At 39.8% G+C, this 23554-nt stretch overlaps 1 protein-coding gene across 5 annotated transcripts in view; it reads left to right on the top strand.

Annotated features, from left to right (window-relative positions):
* The first annotated feature begins 2242 nt into the window (after nt 1–2242).
* The window catches only part of MAN1A2 (mannosidase alpha class 1A member 2), a 182467-nt gene continuing 161155 nt past the window's right edge, over nt 2243–23554 (top strand). Inside the window, exon 1 of one of the 5 annotated variants that reach the window (XM_082458799.1) lies at nt 2243–3911. In XM_082458799.1, coding sequence (XP_082314925.1) covers nt 3610–3911 — 302 coding nt within the window. In that variant the 5' untranslated portion in view covers nt 2243–3609. The remainder of the gene's footprint in view (nt 3912–23554) is intronic. The other 4 variants (XM_082458796.1, XM_082458798.1, XM_082458800.1 and 1 more) reach the window with 4 other exon arrangements.

Below are 23554 nucleotides of genomic sequence, written 5' to 3'. Positions count from 1 at the left end.
ACCACTTTATCTGCCACTTTGGAATCTTGTCTATACCATTGATCAAAGCACAGCTACTCCTTGGAAATGAAATATTTTCTTTGTACTGTCTAGAATGAGATACGTCCCTGTTACACGTATATATGAAAAAATATATATATGTATATTTCATGTACATTCTGCTTTCTGTTGATTGCCCTCAGACATGTGTTCATCGTGATACAACTGAGTCCACCTATTTGAAATCTGACCTTAACTTTCTCAAGTACCACTTTATTTAAAAATTATTTATTTAATTATAAAAGTAACACAAACAGAACACATGGGGAAAAACTATATATAATACCAACATCTTAACACAACAGCTATAATCTTTTTCAAATATTCCCTTTTAATTTTTTATATGCATTTTATGTACTTGTAATCATAATTTATGAATACATTTTCAACTTCCTTTTAAAAACCAACAAAACAATACTAATTCTTTTAAAATTCATTTGAGAGGGACCTAGTCTCTAGAAGAGAATACACACACACACACACACACACACACACACACACACATATTTTTGATGCTGGTGTAGGATTATAATAACTGATAGCATCATCAAGGGCCTTAGAATTGCAGACTCCATTTGGACATCTGCAATAACCTCTAATTTAAATAATATTTTTACTCTCCTTAAGGAAAAATGAATTTTGCAAAACAGGCAAGGGCTAGAAAGAGGAAAGGACACAGATAAGTCTTCTCCACTGGTTATGAGGTTGAGCCTGCTTAAGTCATGCTTGTCAACTAGGTTAAGGCAGGTTTCATGATCGATGTTTCTGTGGTTAACAATTTGGTGTCAACCTAGATAATATTTACCTTTCAAGGCTTAAATAACTTGCTATTTCATTCAGAGGTCAATATTTATTTCCCCTGATCTTTCCATGGAAATTAATGACCTCAGTAGTTGGAAACCCAAGTGTTTCTCTTCCTTTGGCTTACAGAGAGGCTCAGCATTAGAAACTTATTCATAAAATTGGCACACTTTATAAAGACACATTGGGAAGGCAGGGAATTTCTTATACCTACTTTTCACAAGTGTTCAACAAAAATTTCATTTTGGATTGGGCTGCCAGCCTGACTGGGTGAGAGGTGGTACTTAACATTTTTATGTCTTTATTTGGTGAATCAATGACAATGACTTCTTTGGCATATGGTAGATAGTGAGACATGCAGAGCTTTTGGAAATACTGCAGACTGGAATTGTACTTCGAATTGTGCCAGTGAAGATGAGGATTTTTGCTTGATTTTTAACTAAGGCTGACCTTTTGTCCCTGCCGCTGAAGGGACTGCTCTCCAATTCCCAGTCATCACTAAGGATGTGTAGAGGCACTGACATCTTAATATCAAACAAGTGAGAATATTTGGGTACTACACAGAAATTTTTTGGACTTAATCACAACATGGTTCTTAAGATTATGGATAACAGAATCAGGGTGCTTTTAAGCCTGAATTTAAACAACATTGTTGTCTTTTTGGATTTTAGCACCTTCTCGTTCATACTTATTATCTTTTATGGGAGGGGTGGTGGTGAGGAGTGTGATGATGGGAGAACGTCTTCCAGAAACTGAACCACGAGGAAGCTGCTGTCCTCTAGGGTCATATGGGCTGCTGTCAGAGACACCTCAGCCAGGAAACCTAACCTGAAGGTCGCCATTTTATTCTTAACACAGAGCCTGGCACACAGTTGGTGCTCAGTAGAGATAACCTGAGCTTCGGGTGCCCAACGACGTGCACATGGGCTGCAAGGAAGAAGTTGGAGACTCAGTCGTTGAGCCCTAGGGACCAATGGTCCATAACTGAAGACACGATCTCCACACAGCCATATTAAACGTTAACCTTGGCCGTCAGATCCCTTTAGTCCTAGTAACCCTTGGATTGCAGCGAAGCCTTCGGGACCTGAGCCTCCCTGCCCTCCCCGCCCCCAACCTCCCAAACGCCGGGTCAATCCCACGAACTGGCGACGCCGAAGCCTAGCACCGGTGAAGTTATCAGTGAAGCGCGAACGGTCGACCTTCTCCCGTCACGTGCCCAGACGCAGGCTGCAGGACGCTTCCGGGGGGCGCGCCGCCGACGTGCGGCAGGGCGGGCGCTGGAACCCGCAGCAGCAGCGCGAGGCCGGAGCGCGGGCCGGGCCGGGCCGGGCGGGGCGGAGAAGGGGCGGGGGCGGCGACGGCGGCGGCGAGGCCGGGAGCGTGCGCGCGCACCTCACACTCCGCCGCCCGGGGACGCCCACTCGCGAGTCGGGGCCGGAGGCAGGCCCGAGCCATCCGCCCCACCCCCACACGCCGGCTCCCCTCAGGAGTGTGCCCAACGGGTGTCGGCAGTCGGCTGCTCCGCGCCCTTCCGGCCTAGGGAGCCACGGGACGAGGACCGGGCCGCAGCTCCGCACCGCGTGGACGCGCTGCCTCTCCCGCAGCCGCCGCCGCCACTACCAGAGCGAGCGGCTGCGAGCGACCGGAGGTTGCGCGGCGGAGGCCCCCCACGGCGGCCAGGGAGGAAGGAGACGCAGCTGACCTCTGCCCGCCCGAGGCGCGACTGCTCTCGCGAGCCCGGGGCCGCCGCCGCCCCCGGGCTGAGCGAGGAATGAGCAGGCGCCTGCCCCGGGTTCTCGGACAGGGGGGCCGCGGCTTTGCTTCTTCCCACGCCGCGGGGGCTCGGTCGCCGCGGCCGGGCGCGGCGAGGTCAGAGGCAGCCTCTCTCTGGGAGCCGACGCCGGGGTTAACTTAACTAGCCGCCGAGAGGAGGAGGAGGAGGAGCCGAGCGGGGGCGGCCGCCGCGCCTCCCCTCCCCCCGCACACGCCGGGGCTTCTCAGTGGCCGCCGAGGAGGAAGTTCCGCTCCCTGACAGACCCGAGCGGTAGCGACAGCGGCCGCGGCGGCCGCGGCTGGGAGGGCGCAGGTATTTTGGACGTGGATGCTCTTCGCGCCAACCGTCGAGGGAGCAGCGTCGGAGCTGTCGCCGGCCCCCGGAGCCCGGGGACAGCGTCGGGAGGCGCGGGCGTCCGAGCCCTCCTTCCTGCTTTTCGCCCAGCGCCGCTGCTTCGGCTTCCCGGCGAGGCGGGTGACCCTCCTCCCGGTTGACTGACTTCCGAGGAGCCCCTTGTTTTTCCACCACTGACGTTCAGAGATTCTGCAATCGAAGCATCGGAGGAGCGCAAGTGAACCTTCCACAACTCCTTGGATCACGTCAGGCTCCCTTTTGGGGCGGGAAACCACGTTGGAGCATCTCCCGGAGGTTCAGGAATGGAAGAACCCACCTTGCATCCTCTGTGCGGTGTTGCTTGTCTGATCTACCCTTAGGAATGAAGAGGAGACTTGTAATCACCCGGTGAGGTACTGAGAGCCAGATGGCAAAGAAAGTATCACAGGACTTAAACTAGGGATCGTTTGGGGGCCACGCTCGTTTCTGCATGTAATTGGATGAGCGTGAAAGAGGTGCCCTATTGAAAGGCACAGCAGTCCTTTAAGAGGAGGAAAATTGAGTTTCCCCATTTTTGCCAGGATTCTGAAGACTGTTCAATGTATCGTACATTTGATGTAAGATGAGAACTTTATAAAATATTCTGCCCAAGAGCGTAAACGATGACTACTCCAGCGCTGCTACCCCTCTCTGGACGAAGGATACCACCTCTGAACCTGGGGCCGCCTTCCTTCCCGCATCACAGGGCTACCTTGAGACTTTCTGAGAAGTTTATCCTCCTCCTTATTCTAAGTGCCTTCATCACCCTGTGTTTTGGGGCATTCTTCTTCCTTCCAGACTCCTCAAAACACAAACGTTTTGATCTGGGTTTGGAAGATGTGTTAATTCCTCATGTAGATGCCGGCAAAGGGGCTAAAAACCCTGGAGTCTTCCTGATCCATGGACCAGATGAACATAGACACAGGTTTGTTTATTTCAGAAGTTCTGGTATTAACATTTGGCAGAGCAAGGTATGGTTTATTGCATCAAATCTGTCATTTTTTGGCAGTAAAATGTAACTTTCCCTGAGTCGTGAGAGTTGTACTTTTTCACAGCTAGTTAGATAGAATCATAAACTGGAAGGACACCTAGAGCCCCATCCAAAGTCCAGCGCCTTCTTTTTATGTAGGAGGAATGTTTGTGCTCAGGGGTGTTGTGTCTGATGTGAACAATTGGGGATGGAGGTATGAAGACTTAACCTGAAGAAATAGTGACACATGCTGCGCCTTCATTTATTAAGAATGTGTTGCATTCAATCATTGTGCCACCCTGTGAAATAGATCCATGGAATCCTGACATCTCCTCTGGGTTCTCTCCCAAAGGGCTCTCATCTCTGGCCAGTAGTTAAAGCTCAGTAGTGAATCTTAGCTTTTTAGGAAGACAAACACAGGCACAATAGATGTGTTTTGGTGCTCTGTGTGGAATCAGTTAAGTTAAAGAGATCACTGCATCTTAAGGCACTCACTTTGTGACGCTTGTAGACAAGGTTTGGTTATGTTTTACAATTTAATTTTGCTCTTTTTTTTTTTTCCTAAATGTGAAAGATGGAGTGTATCAAATAACTCTTAGAATTTGCTTGATTAAATGGTTCACATTCTTTAAAATCAGTAAATCCGAAGTGAGCTCTTGGGAGAATATGGGCAAATTAGGATAAAATGGGAGCTCTAGTTACAGTCTCTTTAAATCATTTATGCAATTTGTATCAAAAGAATCTGGGAAAGTAGTTTGCTTTCTTCAAACCTACAGTTTTTGTTTTTTTTTTTTACCTGCTAAACCTTTCCCCTTTTTTCTCTCTGTCTTAAAATGATTTTTGAGTATGTAAAAAAATCATATGTTTTAGTTCTGTTCTCAACTGATGTTAGTTTTAACTTTTCATCATGCACGAGGTTTTTGAAAAAGCTTGTGTTCAAATGTTATCCTAAGTTAAATACTTTAGAAAAATGCACTGTTGTAATGAGAGCTGTTTTTTCCATTTTCTCAATCTAGTTAATTTGTTCTTTGCTTGTTGTTTCTTTGACTTTGGGCTGAACCTTATGGAGTAATTACTTCTAAAATTGTTTCATATCATTCGTCTGTAACCAAATTAATTTGAAATTTTTGCCATCGTTTTCAACTTCTGTACTCTTTTCATTTGTTTCTTTTATTTTGCTCTTTGCTCTTGGTGACGTCAAGAAAAATCTGATATAATCTGTGAAATACGTTGCTGAAAAATTAACGCTGAAAGTACTGTTTTCCTTGAAAACCTTATTTCCCATGTTATTTATAATAAGTATTTTTTTAAAAAAAAGATGCTAAGACTGACTTCAGAGCTCTTTGAAGCCATGAATTAACTTTATTTAACTTTTATAAGTTGTCTGTCATATACTTAACAATTTACTTTATACTTTGTGTGGTCTAAAGGTTAAAAAATATGGCACGTTCTAGTTTAAAAACACTCACATAGAAAAATTCTTCGTTAAGTGGAATTTAAATTTCAAATTTGAATGAAAATACAGATATGTCCATTTTTTTCACATTTGAAAAAATCTGCTTAAATCTCTTAAAACAAGAATTCTAAAATTTATATAGCCCTTGAATACATATGCTTCTGTTTTGCTGTACAAGACTGTTGGATACTGTTGGATCCCTGAGTTTGGAGTGAGAGATTGGTTATTGAGTTCTCTTAATAAGGGATGGTGAGTGAGCCAAATTCTGGGTTTTGGGTAGTAAGAGTCTGGATAACAAGTGGTACATGTGAGAACTTACTCAAATCTGTTTGGTTCCTGAGTTTTGGAAGGCAAGAATTCAGATAGAGTTCAGGTATTGAGGGATCCCTGTATTAACTTTGTGTATATTTTACATTTTACGTGGTTATGTCAGTTTATTTATTTTTAACATCTTTATTGGAGTATAATTGTTTTACAATGGTGTGTTAGTTTCTGCTGTATAACAAAGTGAATCAGCTATACATATGCATAGAACCTCATATCTCCTCTCTCTTGCATCTCCCTCCCTCCCTGCCTGCCTATCCCACCCCTCTAGGTGGACGCGAAGCACCAAGCTGATCTACCTGTGCTATGCAGCTGCTTCCCACTAGCTATCTGTTTTACATTTGGTAGTGTATATATGTCCATGCCACTCTCTCACTTCATCCCAGCTTACCCTTCCCCCTCCCGTGTCCTCTAGTCCATTCTCTTATGTCTGTGTCTTTATTCCTGTCCTGCTCCTAGGTTCTTCAGAACCTTTTTTTTTTTTTTTTTTTAAGATGCCATATATATGTGTTAGCATACAGTATTTGTTTTTCTCTTTCTGACTCACTTCACTCTGTATGACAGTCTCTAGGTCCATCCATCTCACTACAGATAACTCAGCTTTGTTTCTTTTTATGGCTGAGTAATATCGATGGACACTTAGGTTGCTTCCATGTCCTGGCTATTGTAAATAGAGCTGCAGTGAACACTGTGGTACGTGACTCTTTTTGAATTATGGTTTTCTAAAGGTATATGCCCAGTAGTGGGATTGCTGGGTCGTATGGTAGTTCTATTTTTAGTTTTTTAAGGAACCTCCATACTGTTTTCCATAGTGGCTGTATCAATTTGCATTCCCACCAACAGTGCAAGAGGGTTCCCTTTTCTCCACATCATCTCCAGCATTTACTGTTTGTAGATTTTATGATGATGGCCATTCTGACCAGTGTGAGGTGATAACCTTATTGTAGTTTTGATTTGCATTTCTCTAATGATTAGTGATGTTGAACATCCTTTCATGTGTTTGTTGGCAATCTGTATATCTTCTTTGGAGAAATGTCCAAAGAAGATAGGTCTTCTGCCCATTTTTGGATTGGGTTGTTTAGGTCTTCTGTCCATTTTTGGATTGGGTTGTTTGTTTTTTTGATATTGAGCTGCATGAGCTGCTTGTATATTTTGGAGATTAATCCTTTGTCAGTTGCTTCATTTGCGAATATTTTCTTCCATTCTGAGGGTTGTCTTTTCATCTTGTTTATGGTTTCCTTTGCTGTGCAAAAGCTTTGAAGTTTCATTAGGTCCCATTTGTTTATTTTTGTTTTTATTTCCGTTTCTCCAGGAGGTGGGTCAAAAAGGGTCTTGCTGTGATTTATGTCAGAGTGTTCCGCCTATGTTTTCCTCTAAGAGTTTTATAGTGTATGGGCTTACATTTAGGTCATTAATCCATTTTGAGTTTATTTTTATGTATGGTGTTCGGGAGTGTTCTAACTTCATTCTTTTACATGTAGCTGTCCAGTTTTCCCAGCACCACTTATTGAAGAAGCTGTCTTTTCTCCATTGTATATTCTTGCCTCGTTTATCAAAGATAAGGTGACCACAGGTGCATGGGTTTATCTCTGGGCCTTCTATCCTGTTCCATTGATCTATATTTCTATTTTTGTGCCAGGACCATACTGTCTTGATTACTGTAGCTTTGTAGTACAGTTTGAAGTCGGGGAGCCTGATTCCACCAGCTCCGTTTTACTTTCTCAAGATTGCTTTGGTTATTCGGGGTCTTTTGTGTTTCCATACAAATTGTAAAATTTTTCATTCTAGTTCTGTGAAAAATGCCATTGGTAGTTTGATAGGGATTGCATTGAATGTGTAGATTGCTTTGGGTAGTATAGTCATTTTCACAATGTTGATTCTTCTAATACAATAACATGGTATATCTCTCTCTCTCTGTTTGTATCATCTTTAATTTCTTTCATCAGTGTCTTATAGTTTTCTGCATATAGGTCTTTTGTCTCCTTAGGTAGGTTTATTCCTAGGTATTTTATTCTTTTTGTTGCAGTGGTAAATGGGAGTATTTCCTTAATTTCTCTTTCAGATTTTTCATCATTAGTGTATAGGAATGCAAGAGATTTCTGTGCATTAATTTTGTATCCTGCTACATTACCAGATTCATTGATTCGCTCTAGTAGTTTTCTGGTAGCATCTTTAAGATTCTCTACGTATGATATCATGTCATTTGCAAACAGTGACAGTTTTACTTCTTCTTTTCCAATTTGGATTCCTTTTATATGTTTTTCTTCTCTCATTGCTGTGGCTAAAACTTCCAAGATTGTGTTGAATAATAGTGGTGAGCGTGGGCAACCTTGTCTTGTTCCTGATCTTAGTGGAAATGGTTTCAGTTTTTCACCATTGAGAATGATGTTGGCTGTGGGTTCGTCATATATGGCTTTTATTATTGTTGAGGAAAGTTCCCTCTATGCCTACTTTCTGGAGGGTTTTTATCATAAATGGGTGTTGAATTTTGTCAGAAGCTTTTTCTGCATTTATTGAGATGATCATATGGTTTTTCTTCTTCAGTTTGTTAATATGGTTTATCACATTGATTGTTTTGTGTATATTGAAGAATCCTTGCATTCCTGGGATAAACCCCACTTGATCATGGTGTATGGTCCTTTTAACGTGCTGTTGTATTTTATTTGCTAGTATTTTGCTGAGGATTTTTGCATCTATGTTCATCAGTGATATTGGCCTGTAGTTTTTTCTTTTTTTGTGACATCTTAGTCTGATTTTGGTATCAGGGTGAGGGTGGCCTTGTAGAATGAGTTTGGGAGTGTTCCTCCCCCTGCTATATTTTGGAAGAGTTTGAGAAGGATGGGTGTTAGCTCTTCTCTAAATGTTTGATAGAGTTTGCCTGTGAATCCATCTGGTCCTGGGCTTTTGTTTGTTGGAAAATTTTTTTTTTCATGTCAAACAAGCTTTTATTTTCAATGTGAACAATACTGTCAAATTTATCTGTAAAGGTAAGAGTAAAGTCAGATGTCAGTTAACATCATTTTGGGATGTTGAACTTTGAAACAATTTGTGTTGTGGGCTAATGAAGACTAGAATATCCATGAAGAACAAATTCTTCTTTTCTTTTGATGTCCACTTCTTTTTATGCCTTCCAACTGTGTTCTCCAGAGCTGCTCTCTGCTGAGACCATATCCAGTTTGGATCCTTCTTCTGGTTTTTCATTTCCATCCTCTTTCTCTTCATCAGCATTTTCATAATGATATTCACTCTCTTCTTCAGTGTCGAATGATACGGACTTTGGCATCACAAGGTGGTGGGAAACATTTCTCGATTTAAAATCAGAAGCAGAATGTAGTTCTCTGCCCTCAGGAGGATCAATCAAAGAAGTCCAGAATGACGTCAGGAACGTCAGACGAGGAGAGGTTAGAAGTCAAAGTGGAATTTCCAGCTGGGATTGGGGTTGTCGCCCTCCAAAGGCCGGGTCCTGATGAGCAGCAGGAGCACAGCGGCCTGCCACATGTCGGGATGCCATGGCTCCGACTGTCGGAGAACCCTGGAGACCGCTGCGGACCGGGAGGAAGAGAGACGGGGGGGGGGGGTGGTGGGCGCGGGATAACCAAGAGGAGCCGGGTGAGGAGTTCGTGCTTCTGCAAAGAGCCGCCTGTAAGGTGAGAACATCGAGGCCAAGGGGAGCGGGGAGGGTGGGGGTCGACCAGCGGCCGTGAGCCAGGGAGCAGCAAGAAGCGCAGCAGCCCAGAAGCTTCCTGTTGGAAGATTTTTAATCACAGTTTCAATTGCAGTGCTTGTGATTGGTCTGTTTATATTTTCTATTTCTTCCTGGTTCAGTCTCAGAAGGTTGTGCTTTTCTAAGAATTTGTCCATTTCTTCCAGGTTGTCCATTTTATTGGCATATAGTTGCTTGCAGTAATCTCTCATGATCCTTTGTATTTCTGAGGTGTCAGTTGATACTTCTCCTTTTTCACTTCTAATTTTATCGATTTGAGTCTTCTCCCTTTTTTTCTTGATGATTCTGGCTAATGGTTTATCAAGTTTGTTTATCTTCTCAAAGAATCAGCTTTTAGTTTTATTGATCTTTGCTGTTATTGTCTTCATTTCTTTTTCATTTATTTCTGATTTGATCTTTATGATTTCTTTCCTTCTGCTAACTTTGAGTTTTTTTTGTTTTTCTTTCTCTAATTGCTTTAGGTGTAAGGTGAGGTTATTTGAGATGTTTTTTGTTTCCTGAGGTAGGATTGTATTGCTATAAACTTTCCTCTTAGAACTGCTTTTGCTTCATGCCATAGGTTTTGGGTCATCGTGTTTTCATTGTCATTTGTTTCTAGGTATTTTTTGATTTTCTCTTAGATTTCTTTGGTGATCTCTTGGTTATTTAGTAGTGTATTGTTTAACCTCCCTGTGTTTGTATTTTTTACAGATTTTTTCTTGTAATTGATATCTAGTGTCATAGGACTGTGGTCAGAAAAGATACTTGATACAATTTCAATTTTCTTAAATTTACCAAGGCTTGATTTGTGACCCAAGGTATGATCTATCCTGGGGAATGTTCCATGAGCCCTGGAGAAGAAAGTGTATTCTGTTGTTTTTGGCTGGAATGTCCTATAAATATCAATTACTTCCATTTTGTTTAATGTATCATTTAAAGCTTGTGTTTCCTTATTTATTTTCATTTAGGATGATCTTCCCATTGGTGAAAGTGGGGTGTTAAAGTCCCCTACTATGATTGTGTTACTGTTGATTTCCCCTTTTATGGCTGTTAGCATTTGCCTTATGTATTGAGGTGCTCCTATATTGGGTGCATAAATATTTACAATTGTTATATCTTCTTCTTGGATTGATCCTTTGATCATTATGTAGTGTCGTTTTTTGTCTCTTGTAATTGTTTTTATTTTAAAGCCTATTTTGTCTGATATGAGAATTGCTACGCCAGCTTTCTTTTGATTTCCGTTTGCATGGAATATCTTTTTCCATCCCCTCACTTTTCAGTCTGTATGTGTCCCTAGGTCTGAAGCGGGTCTCTTGTAGACAGCATATATATACGGGTCTTATTTTTGTATCCATTCAGCCAGTCTATGTATTTTGGTGGGAGCATTTAATCCATTTACATTTAAGGTAGTTATCGATATGTATGTTCCTATTACCATTTTCTTAATTTGTTTGGGTTTGTTATTGTTATCTTTTCCTCCTCTTGTGTTTCCTGCCTAGAGAAATTCCTTTAGCATTTGTTGTAAAGCTGGTTTGGTGGTGCTGAATTCTCTTAGCTTTTGCTTGTCTGTAAAGGTTTTAAGTTCTCCATCGAATCTGAACGAGATCCTTGCTGGGTAGAGTAATCTTGGTTGTAGGTTTTTCCCTTTCATCCCTTTAAATATGTCCTGCCACTCCCTTCTGGCTTGCAGAGTTTTTGCTGAAAGATCAGCTGTTAACCTTATGGGGATTCCCTTGTATGTTATTTGTTGCTTTTCCCTTGCTGCTTTTAATATTTTTTCTTTAAATTTAGTTTTTGATAGTTTGATTAATATGTGTCTTGGCGTGTTCCTCCTTGGATTTATCCTGTATGGGACTCTCTGCACTTTCTGGACTTGATTGACTATTTCCTTTCCCATTTTAGGGAAGTTTTCAACTATAATCTTTTCAAATATTTTCTCAGTTCTTTTCTTTTTCTCTTCTTTTTCTGGGACCCTATAATTTGAATGTTGGTGCGTGTAATGTTGTCCCAGAGGTCTCTGAGGCTGTCCTTCATTCTTTTCATTCTTTTTTCTTTATTCTGCTCTGCGGTAGTTATTTCTACTCTTTTATCTTCCAGATCACTTATCCTTTCTTCTGCCTCAGTTATTCTCGATTGATTTCTTCTAGAGAATTTTTAGTTTAATTTATTGTGTTGTTCATCATTGTTTGTTTGCTCTTTAGTTCTTTTAGGTCCTTGTTAAACGTTTTTAGTATTTTCTCTGTTCTATTTCCAAGATTTTGGATCATCTTTACTATCATTACTCTGAATTCTTTTTCAGGTAGACTGCGTGTTTCTTCTTCATTTCTTTGGTCTGGTGGGTTTTTACCTTGCTCTTTTCATCCGCTGCATATTTCTGTGTCTTTTCATTTTGCTTAACTTACTGTGTTTGGGGTCTCCTTTTTGCAGGCAGCAGGTTCGTAGTTCCTGTTGTTTTTGCTGTCTGCCCCTAGTGGGTAAGGTTCGTTCAGTGGGTTGTGTAGGCTTCCTGGTGGAGGGGACTGGTGCCTGTTTTCTGGTGGATGAGGCTGGATCTCGTCTTTGTGGTGGGCAGGACCACGTCCAGTGCTGTGTTTTCGGGTGTTTGTGAACTTATTACGATTTTAGGCAGCATCTATGCTAATGGGTGGGGTTGTGTTCCTGCCTTGCTAACTGGCATAGGGGGTCCAGCACGGTAGCTTGCTGGTCGTTGAGTAGACCTGGGTCAGCCAGAGGCTGGCGTGACGTTGCAACAGCCTGAGGCGTGCTGTGTGTTCTCCAGGGAAGTTGTCCCTGCATCACGGAACCCTGGCAGTGGCGGGCTGCACAGGCTCCCGGGAGGGGAGGTGGGGCTAGTGACCTGTGCCTGCACACAGGCTTCTTGGTGGCTGCAGCAGCAGCGTTGGCGTTTCATGCTTGTCTCTGGTGTCCATGCTGATAGTTGTGGCTCACGCCTGTCTCTGGAGCTCATTTAGGCGGTGCTCTGAATCCCCTCTCCTCGCGCATTCCAAAACAATGGTCTCTTGCCTCTTAGGCAGGTCCAGACTTTTTCCCGGACTCTGTCCAAGCTGGCTGTGGTGCACTAGCCCCCTTCAGGCTGTGTTCATGCAGCCAACCCCAGTCCTCTCCCTGGGATCTGACCTCCGAATCACGAACCTCAGCTCCCAGCCCCCACCTGTCCCGGCGGGTGAGCAGACAAGCCTCTCAGCTTGGTGAGCCCTGGTCTGCACCGATCCTCTGTGCGGGAATCTCTCCACTTTGCCCTCCGCATCCCTGTTGCTGCGCTCTGCTCCCTGGCTCAGAAGCTTCCCCCCCCGCCCACCTCCCGTCTTTGCTAGTGAAGGGGCTTCCTAGTTTGTGGAAACTTTTTCTCCTTCACAGCTGCCTCCCAGAGGTGCAGGTCCCTATTCTTTTGCCTCTGTTTTTTTTTTTTTTTCTTTTGTCCTACCCAGGTACGTGGGGGAGTTTCTTGCCTTTGGGGAAGTCTGAGGTCTTCTGCCAGCGTTCAGTAGGTGTTCTATAGGAGTTGTTCCACATGTAGATGTATTTTTGATATATTTGTGGGGAGGAAGGTGATCTTCAAGTCTTACTTCTCAGCCGTCTTGAAGGTCCCCCCCTCAGTTTATTTTTATATCGATTGTCACTGTATCTGAAAACACAGTCTGTAGTTATAAGAATTCTTCTAATTTGATCAATGAAATACATTTCAAATTAGAGATCATTCCAATAATAAGACTACAATGTAAAATATAAAACATTAATATATAAACATTAACATATTTAAAAATAATTCGGAAAGATAGCATTTTAACAGATATAGTTGGTACTAAGATCATGCTTATTTTGTATGTGGGTCAAAGAACCATCTTCCTTAATTTGGAAAATACAAAGTGATGATTTACCTTAATTTTATATGTGTGGAGAGGAGTGCAGGATAGAGGGATGAGGAACCTTACTTTAATGGAGAAGTAATGAAAAATAAATGATGGCCGTTATTTCCTACTCACAGTATTTAACAGATACTTGTTGAATTGTCTTTTCTTAATTAGTGTAGTTAGGTGCTTAAGCTCTGGAGTCAGACTGCGTGGTTTCGTACCCTACTTTGTCACTGATTAGATGTGTGATTTTGAGCAAATTTTTAAACTCTATGCGTAAGTTACTTTCTCTGGATGATAGTGGCATCACTTTATAGATTGTTATATTGAATGAGATAGTACACGTGAAGTACTCAACATAGTTCTTAGCATTTAGTAAATGCTCAATAAATACTAGTTATTATTATCATTATAGTTTTAATTGAATATTTTAATTCTGAGTCTACTTACCTTAAAATATTGTACATGTTCCTGGAAAGTTGGGTAGAGATTAATTAATATTTTAAAAGTACACCAGACCCTTATTGTTTAAAGGAATATTTTATAACCAAACTATTCAGCAACAAATGTGTATTGCATGTCTGCTGTGTATCGGGCCCGACTTTTACGGAGCTTCCCATCTTGGGGGAGGGGTGGGAGGGGATGACAGGTATTAAATAAATTTATTTTTTAGGTGTGATGACTGTTATGAAGGTGTACTCAGTGTTATCAGAGCATATAATGGTGTGTTTTAGCCTGTGGAGTGGGGGTCACGGGGACAGGCAGTGGGAGTAGGGAAGGCTTCTTGAGGAAACAACTGCTGAGAAGCTTACAAGTAGGAGATTGCTAGGTCAGGTAGAGTTGTGGGAAAAAAAGTGGTCAAAGCAGAGGACACAACATATGTGAGAGCCCTAAGTAGTACTGTTGTTGAACCCAAGTTATGTGCCTGATGCTCAGTGAGGCCGAAGAAACCAAAACGTCAGAGTTTGGAGTGGAGAAAGGTTTATTGCAAGGGCCAAGCAAGGAGAATAGTGAGTGACTCATGCTCAAAAGACCCGAACACCCAAAAATTTTGGGGGAAGAGTTTTTATAGGCAAAATTTCAGGGGAGAGCTGCAGGGTCTGTGACCTACTTCTGATTGGTTGGTGGTGAGGTAACAGGGTGGTATTCTAGGAATTTGAATCATCAGCCTTCTGGTTCCAACCAGTTGGAGATCCACATGCTTGTGCTCAGCCTGAAAATACCACCCTCCACCTGGATGGGAGCCCTAGTTCCTGTAGAAGAACTCAGAGATATGTATGAGATTGTTATGCACAGCCCTGAGGAAGAACCAGGCCCCTGCCCCATCACTGCACTATTGTTTCTTTCTGCTGTTCCCTCACTCCCCTAGTTAGTAACTGAATCTGCCCTGTGGAACTTAGGAAAGGTCTTGGAGGTGGAAAGCCTTTTTCCTACAAACAGGAAACCGGAAGCAGAAAGGGTTTTGTGCCCTGGAGGTCCCCATGGGGTCCTGCTGGGTTTCAGTATCATTGAGGATCTGAGAAATATTCAGATGCAGTATGGCTGGTGTAGAGATTACTGGTGTGCGGCTAGGTGAAGGGACTAGATGACAGGTCAGATTTGGCCTCCTTATTGTTTGGAAAGTTTGAATGAGTTGCCAGCATTGACGTATCAGGAAAATTTCACACAAAAGTCTGGATTTCTGGCTTCTCTTGAAAAATGAGAGGATATAACAACATCCAAGTCTGTATTTTCAGATGGCAACACTCAGCTGGATCCAGGCAGCTGCTACTCCCTCTAGTGGGGCATGGACTCTTCATTTTATGCCACTCAATTAAGTTGCCCGATAAGTAAATTTAATGAATCAATATTTAACCTGGTTGCTGTTGAGTTTGGAATCCCTAGGCAGGATCCTGGAGAGTTTTTAGTCAGGTATTTTGATCTTTATATTAAGTACTATGGGAAGTCATTGAAGAGTTTTCATTAAAGCAAGGGAATGTCAATCATTTAATATTTTTAAAAAATTTAAATAATTACTTTGGTTGCAGTGTAAACAGTGGATTGGAGAGCAACAGGAGGAAATGTAGTGAAATCAGTTAGGAGAGCCTAGGTCACAGAGGATATTGGCTTAGACCACAGTGATGAAAGTGGAGAAGGAGAGAAATTAGTGGAGAAACGTAGTTGATTCAAGAGATGTTAAACTGTTAAGTTTCACAGAAGTTGGTGGTTGATTGAATATGGGGGCTAAGGTAGGAGGAGGAGGTAGTCCAGGATAACTCTCAGTTTCTGGCTGACATGGTTATGGATTACTAAGAAATATACACTGTATTTTTTAAAAAAATACTTGTTTTATTTATTTATTTTCCTTAATTTTTTTGGCTGTATTGGGTCTTAGTTGCGGCACACGGGATCTTTTTGTTGAGGCATGCGGGATCTTTTCGTTATGGCTCACGGTCTGCTCGGGTTTCTCTCTAGTTGTGGCATGTGGGTTTTCTCTCTCTAGTTGTGATGCGCAGGCTCCAGAGTGTGGGCTCTGTAGTTTGGGGCACGTGGGCTGTCTCACTGAGGCACGTGAACTCAACAGTTGTGGCACACAGGCTTAGTTGCCCCATGCCATGTGGGATCTTAGTTCCCCAACCAGGGCTCGAACCCATGTCCCCTGCATTGGCAGGCAGATTCTTTACCACTGGACCATCAGGAAAGTCCCAGAAATATCTGCTATATTTAACTAATACTTTAATTTATGTAATTGTTACTACATAAATTTAAGATAAAGTATTTTCATGAGAAAGCCTATATGTTCCCTTCTGTTAAGTGGTTCATAAATAATCCAGAGTTTTCAAACAATATATATCTTCCAGATGATGACATAAAATGTATAGTTTGATGTTCATGACAGTCAAGTTTAGCATCTGTGATTCTGAAGTAACCAAAACAGGTATTGGTTATAGTATACATGAATACTGTTATAAATATACAATGATACACATAAAGTATCATGTTCATAATTTGTGTACATAATAGACTTATCTAATAAGAATTTTATTTCTTTTTTTTCCTGAAACAGGCCTGATAGTAACCCTTTATTCACAATAGTTTTATACATATGTATATAAAATACGTACAGTATATTGTCAGTGTGTTATTTACATTTTCCTATTTGTGTGCCTACATTTAGTTTTCATTTATTACATTCATTTTATTGAAACCTTTCTAATTTGTAAAATGTAACTATTATACAAAAATATATAAAAGAATAATCCACACTATAATAGATAGTTTTTATATATAAATACTCATGCAGCCACCTCCCAGATTGAGAAAACAAACATTGTCAGCACCCCAAAAGCCTCCAGATCATCACTTCCCAAACCAACCCTCCTCAGTATTTCCTGGCCCCATTCGTGTGTTTGACTTTTATGGTAATTACAGCTGTGTGTTTCCCTACGGTTTTACCACTAGGTAAATATCACTAAACAATATAGTTAAGATTTTCCTGTTTTAACCTTTACATAAGTATATAAATAATGTATGTACTGTGTCTTGCCTTTTTTTGTGTGAAGGGGCTCAATGTTATCTTGCTAAGATTCCATCATGTTGAAGTATGTGGTGGTAGTTTATTTTCATCACTATGTAGCATTCTGTTATATGAAAATATTACAGTTTACTTAATTCAGTCTCTTATTAATGGCCATTTGTGTTATTTTAAGTTGATAATATAAACAGTGTTTCTTTTATAATAAGAATTTCATTAATTTTCACTTTTGAAATTGACATTTGTTTTATATATTGGCATTATATAAATGGGCTTTGTGGTTTTGTTTTGTTTTTAAAATATTTAGTTGAACTGCCAGTAAGTTTCATCCTCCAGTCAGGATTTTGCAAGTATGAATTGAATACTTGAGGGTCGGGTGTATGTTAACTTCTGATAGTTTTCCTCAGATGTAAAGAGCATAGGCTTTGGAGTTAGAAGGACTTAAAGTTGCATCTTCGTTCTACTAACTAGCTGTGTGACATTGTACTAGACATAATCACTCTAAACCTGTACTGGACATACGGTAGTCACTAATGTCATGTGGGTTTTGAACTTGACACCAGATTGTAGCATGCTTTGGTGAGAGTTTCTCAAGTTTTTCATGTCATGATTTGTATTTTTTGCTGGATTCATTTTTGCTTTCTGTTGCAAGAGTAGAGATTTTATATCTCACTATTGTGATTTTAGCTTTCTTATCATCTTTCCTCATTTCATCTCTCTTCCATGCCTCCCCCACCCCCACCCCACCCTCATCCTGTTCTTAGGGCTTACTGCTCCTGTTTTAGGGAGGGCACACATTTTATCCTCTAAGTCTGCTGGGCTTTCCTTTGTTATGAATTTCCCCTAATTGGCTTGTGGTTATTTTTCCTACTTCCCTTTACTCAGATGTGAATAATGTAAGATCAGTTTATACTTGACATTAATCAGTAATCTGTGGTGTAGATGTCTTTGTTGCTTTTTTTTGGATCTACTTGCATATTGAGTGAATACCTTTTTCAACTCCATAGTTGGAGGGCAAATTGATTTGTATAGCTCTCAGTCTGTTCTCCTCTGTTCTAATATCTTTAGTCGTCCCAACTGTGGCGCTAGAGTAGATTTCACAATTCCGAGTACAATTGGCATCATGGACAACTACTGAGATTCTTCTTGTTCTGCCTCTTACCACCTAGAATACAGTTTTTCATTCTACTTCCCCCATCCTCCAAGAGTTGTTCTCTGACATAGCCTAGCTAGTTAAATAATAAGGAAAGAATTGGGAAGAGACTGTGGGGAAAGGAAAGTTGAACAGTGCTCTGACTACATAAAGGTTTCTGTCCCATTTTATCATTGGGTCTCTGAGATAAGTTACAATTGGGGTTGTGTGGTAGTTTGGATATTTTTTGTTTCATGAGTAAGATATGGTTATAAGTTACTGAAGAATTCTTCCAGATTCTGCCATGATGGCTCTTATTTCTTTGATAGTCTGAGTTTTCTTTATTTTCTGCATCTTTCATAAGTATTAATAGTAATTTGGAAGAAGCTGTGTTTTGGGTCTGCTCACCAGATGACATTTTGTATACCCTTATTTAAAGTCTAATTTTGATCCTAAGGGAAGTGATAGTGACTTTGCTTTTATTAGTTCAGCATTATAAAATCACTGTTATAAAATCAGTATGTTTTTCATTCTTTTCAGAAATGAATAAAGTATTAGTATGGTATGGTTAAATTGCAGAATGCCAAGGTATGTCCTGATTTTCATGTTGGTCAGGAAGTGTTGGAAATTGCAGGAGATGACATACTGTTCAGTGCCCCAGAAGTTGAGTGCTAATAGGTAAACATTATTTATTGGATGAAGTTAAATATTTTAAGGAAATAAAATTTGTTCAAACATATAGATACTTTATTTGCTTTAAAGCTATAATAGCCTTTCCAAAATTTCTCTTGGGTTTCATAACAAGTGTTTTAGGGCTATGAAATGTTTATTTTTATTTATTAATATTTGTTTTGATTTTTCTTCTTATTAAAGTATCAAACGTACAATCTCAGACTATTCCTTCTATATTATTAACATAGACTTATGTAGATTATGTAGCCTCTATAATATGTAGTCCAAGATTAGGTTTTATTTTTTATCATCATTTAGTATTATAAATCTGTGCTTGAATTACCTTGATTTGCTTTTAATCTTATTTCATAATAGTGTTCTTTGATCTACAGCAGTCTTGTTAATATTAATTTACCCATTAACAGCTGAGATTGCCCATATCCACAGATAGATTTATTCCCTTACTTTCCCTGCCTTTAATCTTTTTCCCATGTACTTTTTATCTTTCTCATGTATTGTCTGTGACTGCATATTTATGATTATCTGCTTACTTATCTATTGTTCCCGGTAGAACATGGGCTCCTTGAGGACAAATGACTGTTCTTTAATTATTTTTGTATTTCGAATGCTTGAGGTACATTTGACCCTTAATGAAAGTATATATCTTTTTATTTTAAATTGAAGTATAGTTGATTTATAGTGTTGTGTTAGTTTCTGGTATACAGCAAAGTGATTCAGTTATATATACATATGTTCATCTTCTTTTTTGTTGTGGTTTATTACAGGATATTGAATATAGGTACCTGTGTTATACAGTAGGACTGTGTTGCTTATGTATTTTACATATAGTAGTTTGTATCTGCTAATCCCAAACTCCTTATTTATCCCTCCCTCACCCCCTTTCCACTTTGGTAACCATGTTTATTTTCTATGTCTGTGAGTCTGTTTCTGTTTTGTAAATAAGTTGATTTGTGTTGTATTTTAGATTCCACATATAAGTGGTATCATATGATATTTGTCTTTCTCTTTCTGACTTTACTTAGTATGATAATCTCTAGGTCCATCCATGTTGCTGCAAATGGCATTATTTCACTATTTTTATGGTTGAGTAATACTCCATTGTGTAAATATACCACACCTTCTTTATCCATTCATTTTGTTTGTTTATTTATTTATTTTATTTTTGGCTGTGTTGGGTCTTCGTTTCTGTGTGAGGGCTTTCTTTAGTTGCGGCAAGCGGGGGCCACTCTTCATCACGGTGTGTGGGCCTCTCACTATCGCGGCCTCTCCTGTTGCGGAGCACAGGCTCCAGACGTGCAGGCTCAGTAGTTGTGGCTCATGGGCCTAGTTGCTCCGTGGCATGTGGGATCTTCCCAGACCAGGGGTCGAACCCATGTCCCCTGCACTGGCAGGCAGATTCTCAACCACTGCACCACCAGGGAAGCCCCATTCATTTTTTGATGGACATTTAGGTTGTTTCCATGTCTTGGCTATTGTAAATAGTGCTGCCATGAGCATGGGGGTGCATGTATCTTTTCAAATTACAGTTTTGTCTGGTTCTATTGCCAGGAGTGGGATTGCTGAATCATATGGCAGCTCTGTTTTTAAGCTCTATTTTTTAAGGTACTTCCATACTGTTTTTCATAGTGGCTGCACCAATTTATATTCCCACCAGCAGGGTAGGAGGGTTCCCTTTTCTCCACACCCTCTCCAGCCTTTGTTATTTGTAGACCTTTTAATGATGGCCATTCTGACCAGTATGAGGTGGTACCTCATTGTAGTTTTGATTTACATTTCTCTAATAATTAGTGATATTGAGCATTTTTTCATACGCCTGTTGGCCATTTGTATGTCTTCTTTGGAGAAATGTCTATTTAGGTAATCTACCCATGTTTTGATTGGGTTCTTTGTTTTTTTGTTACTGAGTTGTATGAGCTGTTTGTATATTTTGGAAATTAAGCCCTTGACAGTCACATCATATGCAAATATTTTCTCCTAGTCCGTAGGTTGTCTTTTGTTTTGTTGAAGGTTTCCTTAGCTGTGCAAAAGCTTATAAGTTTGATTGGGTCCCATTTGTTTATTTTTGCTTTTATTTCTGTTCCTTGGGAGACTGCCTTAAGAAAACATTGGTACGATTTATGTCAGAGAATGTTTTGCCTGTGTCTTCTTGTAGGAGTTTTATGGAGTCATGTTTTATATTTGTCTTTAAGCCATTTTGAGTTTATTTTTGTGTATCGTGTGAGGGTGTGTTCTAACATGGATTTGCATGCGGCTTTCCAGTTTTCCCAACACCACTTGCTGAAGAGACTGTCTTCTCCATTGTATATTCTTGCTTCCTTTGTTGCAAATTAATTGACCGTAGGTGTGTGGGTTTATTTCTGGGCTTTCTATTCTGTACCATTGATCCATATGTCTGTTTTTGTGCCAATACTATGTTGTTTTGTTTTGTTTTTCCTTTTTGGGCATGCCGCATGGCTTGTGTAGTTCCCTGACCAGGGATTGAACCTGGGCCCTGGCAGTGAAAGCACCAAGTCCTAACCACTGGACCGCCAGGGAATTCCCAATACCATGCTGTTTTGATTGCTGTAGCTTCGTAGTTTTGTCTGAAGTTTGGGAGGGTTATGCCTCCAACTTTGTTTTTTTTCTGCAGGATTGCTTTGGCAATTCTGGGTCTTTTATTGTTCCATATAGATTTTAGAATTATTTGTTCTAGTTCTGGGGAAAATGTCATGGGTAATTTGACAGGGATCATATTAAGTCTATAGATTGCTTTGGGTAGTATGGCCATTTTAACAATATTAATTCTTCCAATCCAAAAGCATAGGATATTTTTCCATTTCTTTGAATCATCTTCAGTTTCCTTTATCAATGTTTTATAGTTCTCAGCATATAAGTCTTTCATCTCCTTGGTCAGGTTTATTCATAAGTATGTTTTTTTTTTTGATGCGATTTTAAAAGGGATTGGATTTTTAACTTTCCCTTTATGATATTTCATTGTGAGCATAAATGCAACTGATTTCTGTATATTAATCTTGTATCCTGCTCCCTTGCTGAATTTGTTTATCAGTTCTAATAGATTTTTGTAGAGTCTTTTGGATTTTCTATATATAGTAGCATGTCGTCTGCATATAATGACAATTTTACCTCTTCTCTTCCAATTTGGATACCCTTTATTTCTTTTTACTGTCTGATTGCTGTGGCTAGGACTTCTAAGTACTATGTTGAATAGAAGTGGTGAACATGGGCATTCTTGTCTTATTCTGGATTTTAGCAGGAAGACTTTCAGCTTTTCACCATTGAGTATTATGTTAACTGTAGGTTTATCATAAATAGCTTGTATTATGTTGAGATATGTTCCCTCTCTACTCACTTTTGGTAAGAGCTTTTATCATGATTGGATGTTGAATTTTATTAAATGCTTTTTCTGTGTGTATTGAGATGATCATGATGTGATTTTTGTCTTTTTTTTTGTTGATGTGGTGTATCACATTGATTGATTTGCATATGTTGAACTGTTCTTGTGAGCCTGGGATGAATCCAACTTGATTGTGGTGTATGATCTTTTTTATGTCTTGTTGGATTTGGTTTGCTAATATTTTGTGGAGAATTTTTGCATCTATATTCATCAGAGATATTGCCCTTTAGTTTTCTTTTTTGGTATTGTCTTTGTCTGGTTTTGGTATCAGGGTGATGGTGGCTTCATAGAATGACTTTGGGAGTGTTCCCTCCTCTGCAGTCTTTTGGAAGAGTTTAAGAAGGATCGGTATAAGTTCTACTTTGTATTTTTGGTAGAATTCCCCATTGAAGCCATCTGGAAAAGTATATATCTTGAATAAACGATGTCCATGGCAAGGTGACAAATTCCACAAGAGAAGATATAAACAAAATGCTAGGAAGTATTGAGAGATAAGATGCAAAAGTAGGACAAATGATGTCTTAAAGTGAGAAGGATACAGTCTTTAATAAAGGCTCTTTATTAAAAATAACTTTAAAAACTCAGGAATTATTCATATTTGCCCTTCCTAGAAAAAACTTTTTCATACACATGTATCTAAGGTATTTTGCATGTCCTCACATTGAATTTTTCCTTCTTTAGGAAAAAAAATAACAGTAGAGAGTATGTGATGAGTGTTTTCACATGTTTAACCTTTCGTCTTTACATCAGACCTGTAAGTTAGGTATTACTAATCTTATTTTTACAAATATGAACACTTTAAAATTTAGATCGTGCCATAGTTGGAAAGTTGGCACCACAGAAGCTAAGCATCTACTTAAAATCTGTAGTACATGGTAAACATTAATTTAATTGATTAACTGGGCAAATGTTATGTTTACTATTGTTTGAAGGTTATAAAAATATTTAACTTATGGTTTAGGCTGACTACATATTCTTGGCTAGGAAAATCATTTTGCTACTTTCTTTTTCCGTAATTGTGCAAATTCTGTAAGAAAACTTTGTTTTGATTGTCATTAAATTTTTGCTGGATTTTTTTCCCTTTTAGAACATGGTTGTAATGAAGCATGAATGGAGATTTATTTACAGATTGGCTTTTAGGATTTATTATAAAGCAGAATCTGCTTTAAAAGGCATTGATTCCAATGATTTATCTTGGAATTTTATGTAGTCCAGAAGGAAGGTATCATTGTATATTGAAAAGGGCATTGGGCTCAGTGTTAAGAGATAGGGGCTCTAGTTTCAGTGTTGTCCTTACTTGCTGGATGCATTTCATCAAGCTATTTAACTTCTTTGTGCCTTATTTATGAAGTGAAGGAATTGAATGAACCTTTAAAGATTCCTTCCAGCTTATGCATATGAAATACCAGTAATTTTATGAAGTGGGGACTGAAGAATGTGTAGTAATTTAGTTCAAGGCATTACAGATACTTTGAAAATAAAGTACATATTAAAAAGGAATTAGTGTCAT

Source organism: Balaenoptera physalus (genome assembly GCF_965194825.1).
Source record: "Balaenoptera physalus genome assembly, chromosome: 1".
Classification (NCBI taxonomy): Eukaryota; Metazoa; Chordata; class Mammalia; order Artiodactyla; family Balaenopteridae; genus Balaenoptera; species Balaenoptera physalus.
This window is presented reverse-complemented; position numbering and strand designations above follow the sequence as displayed.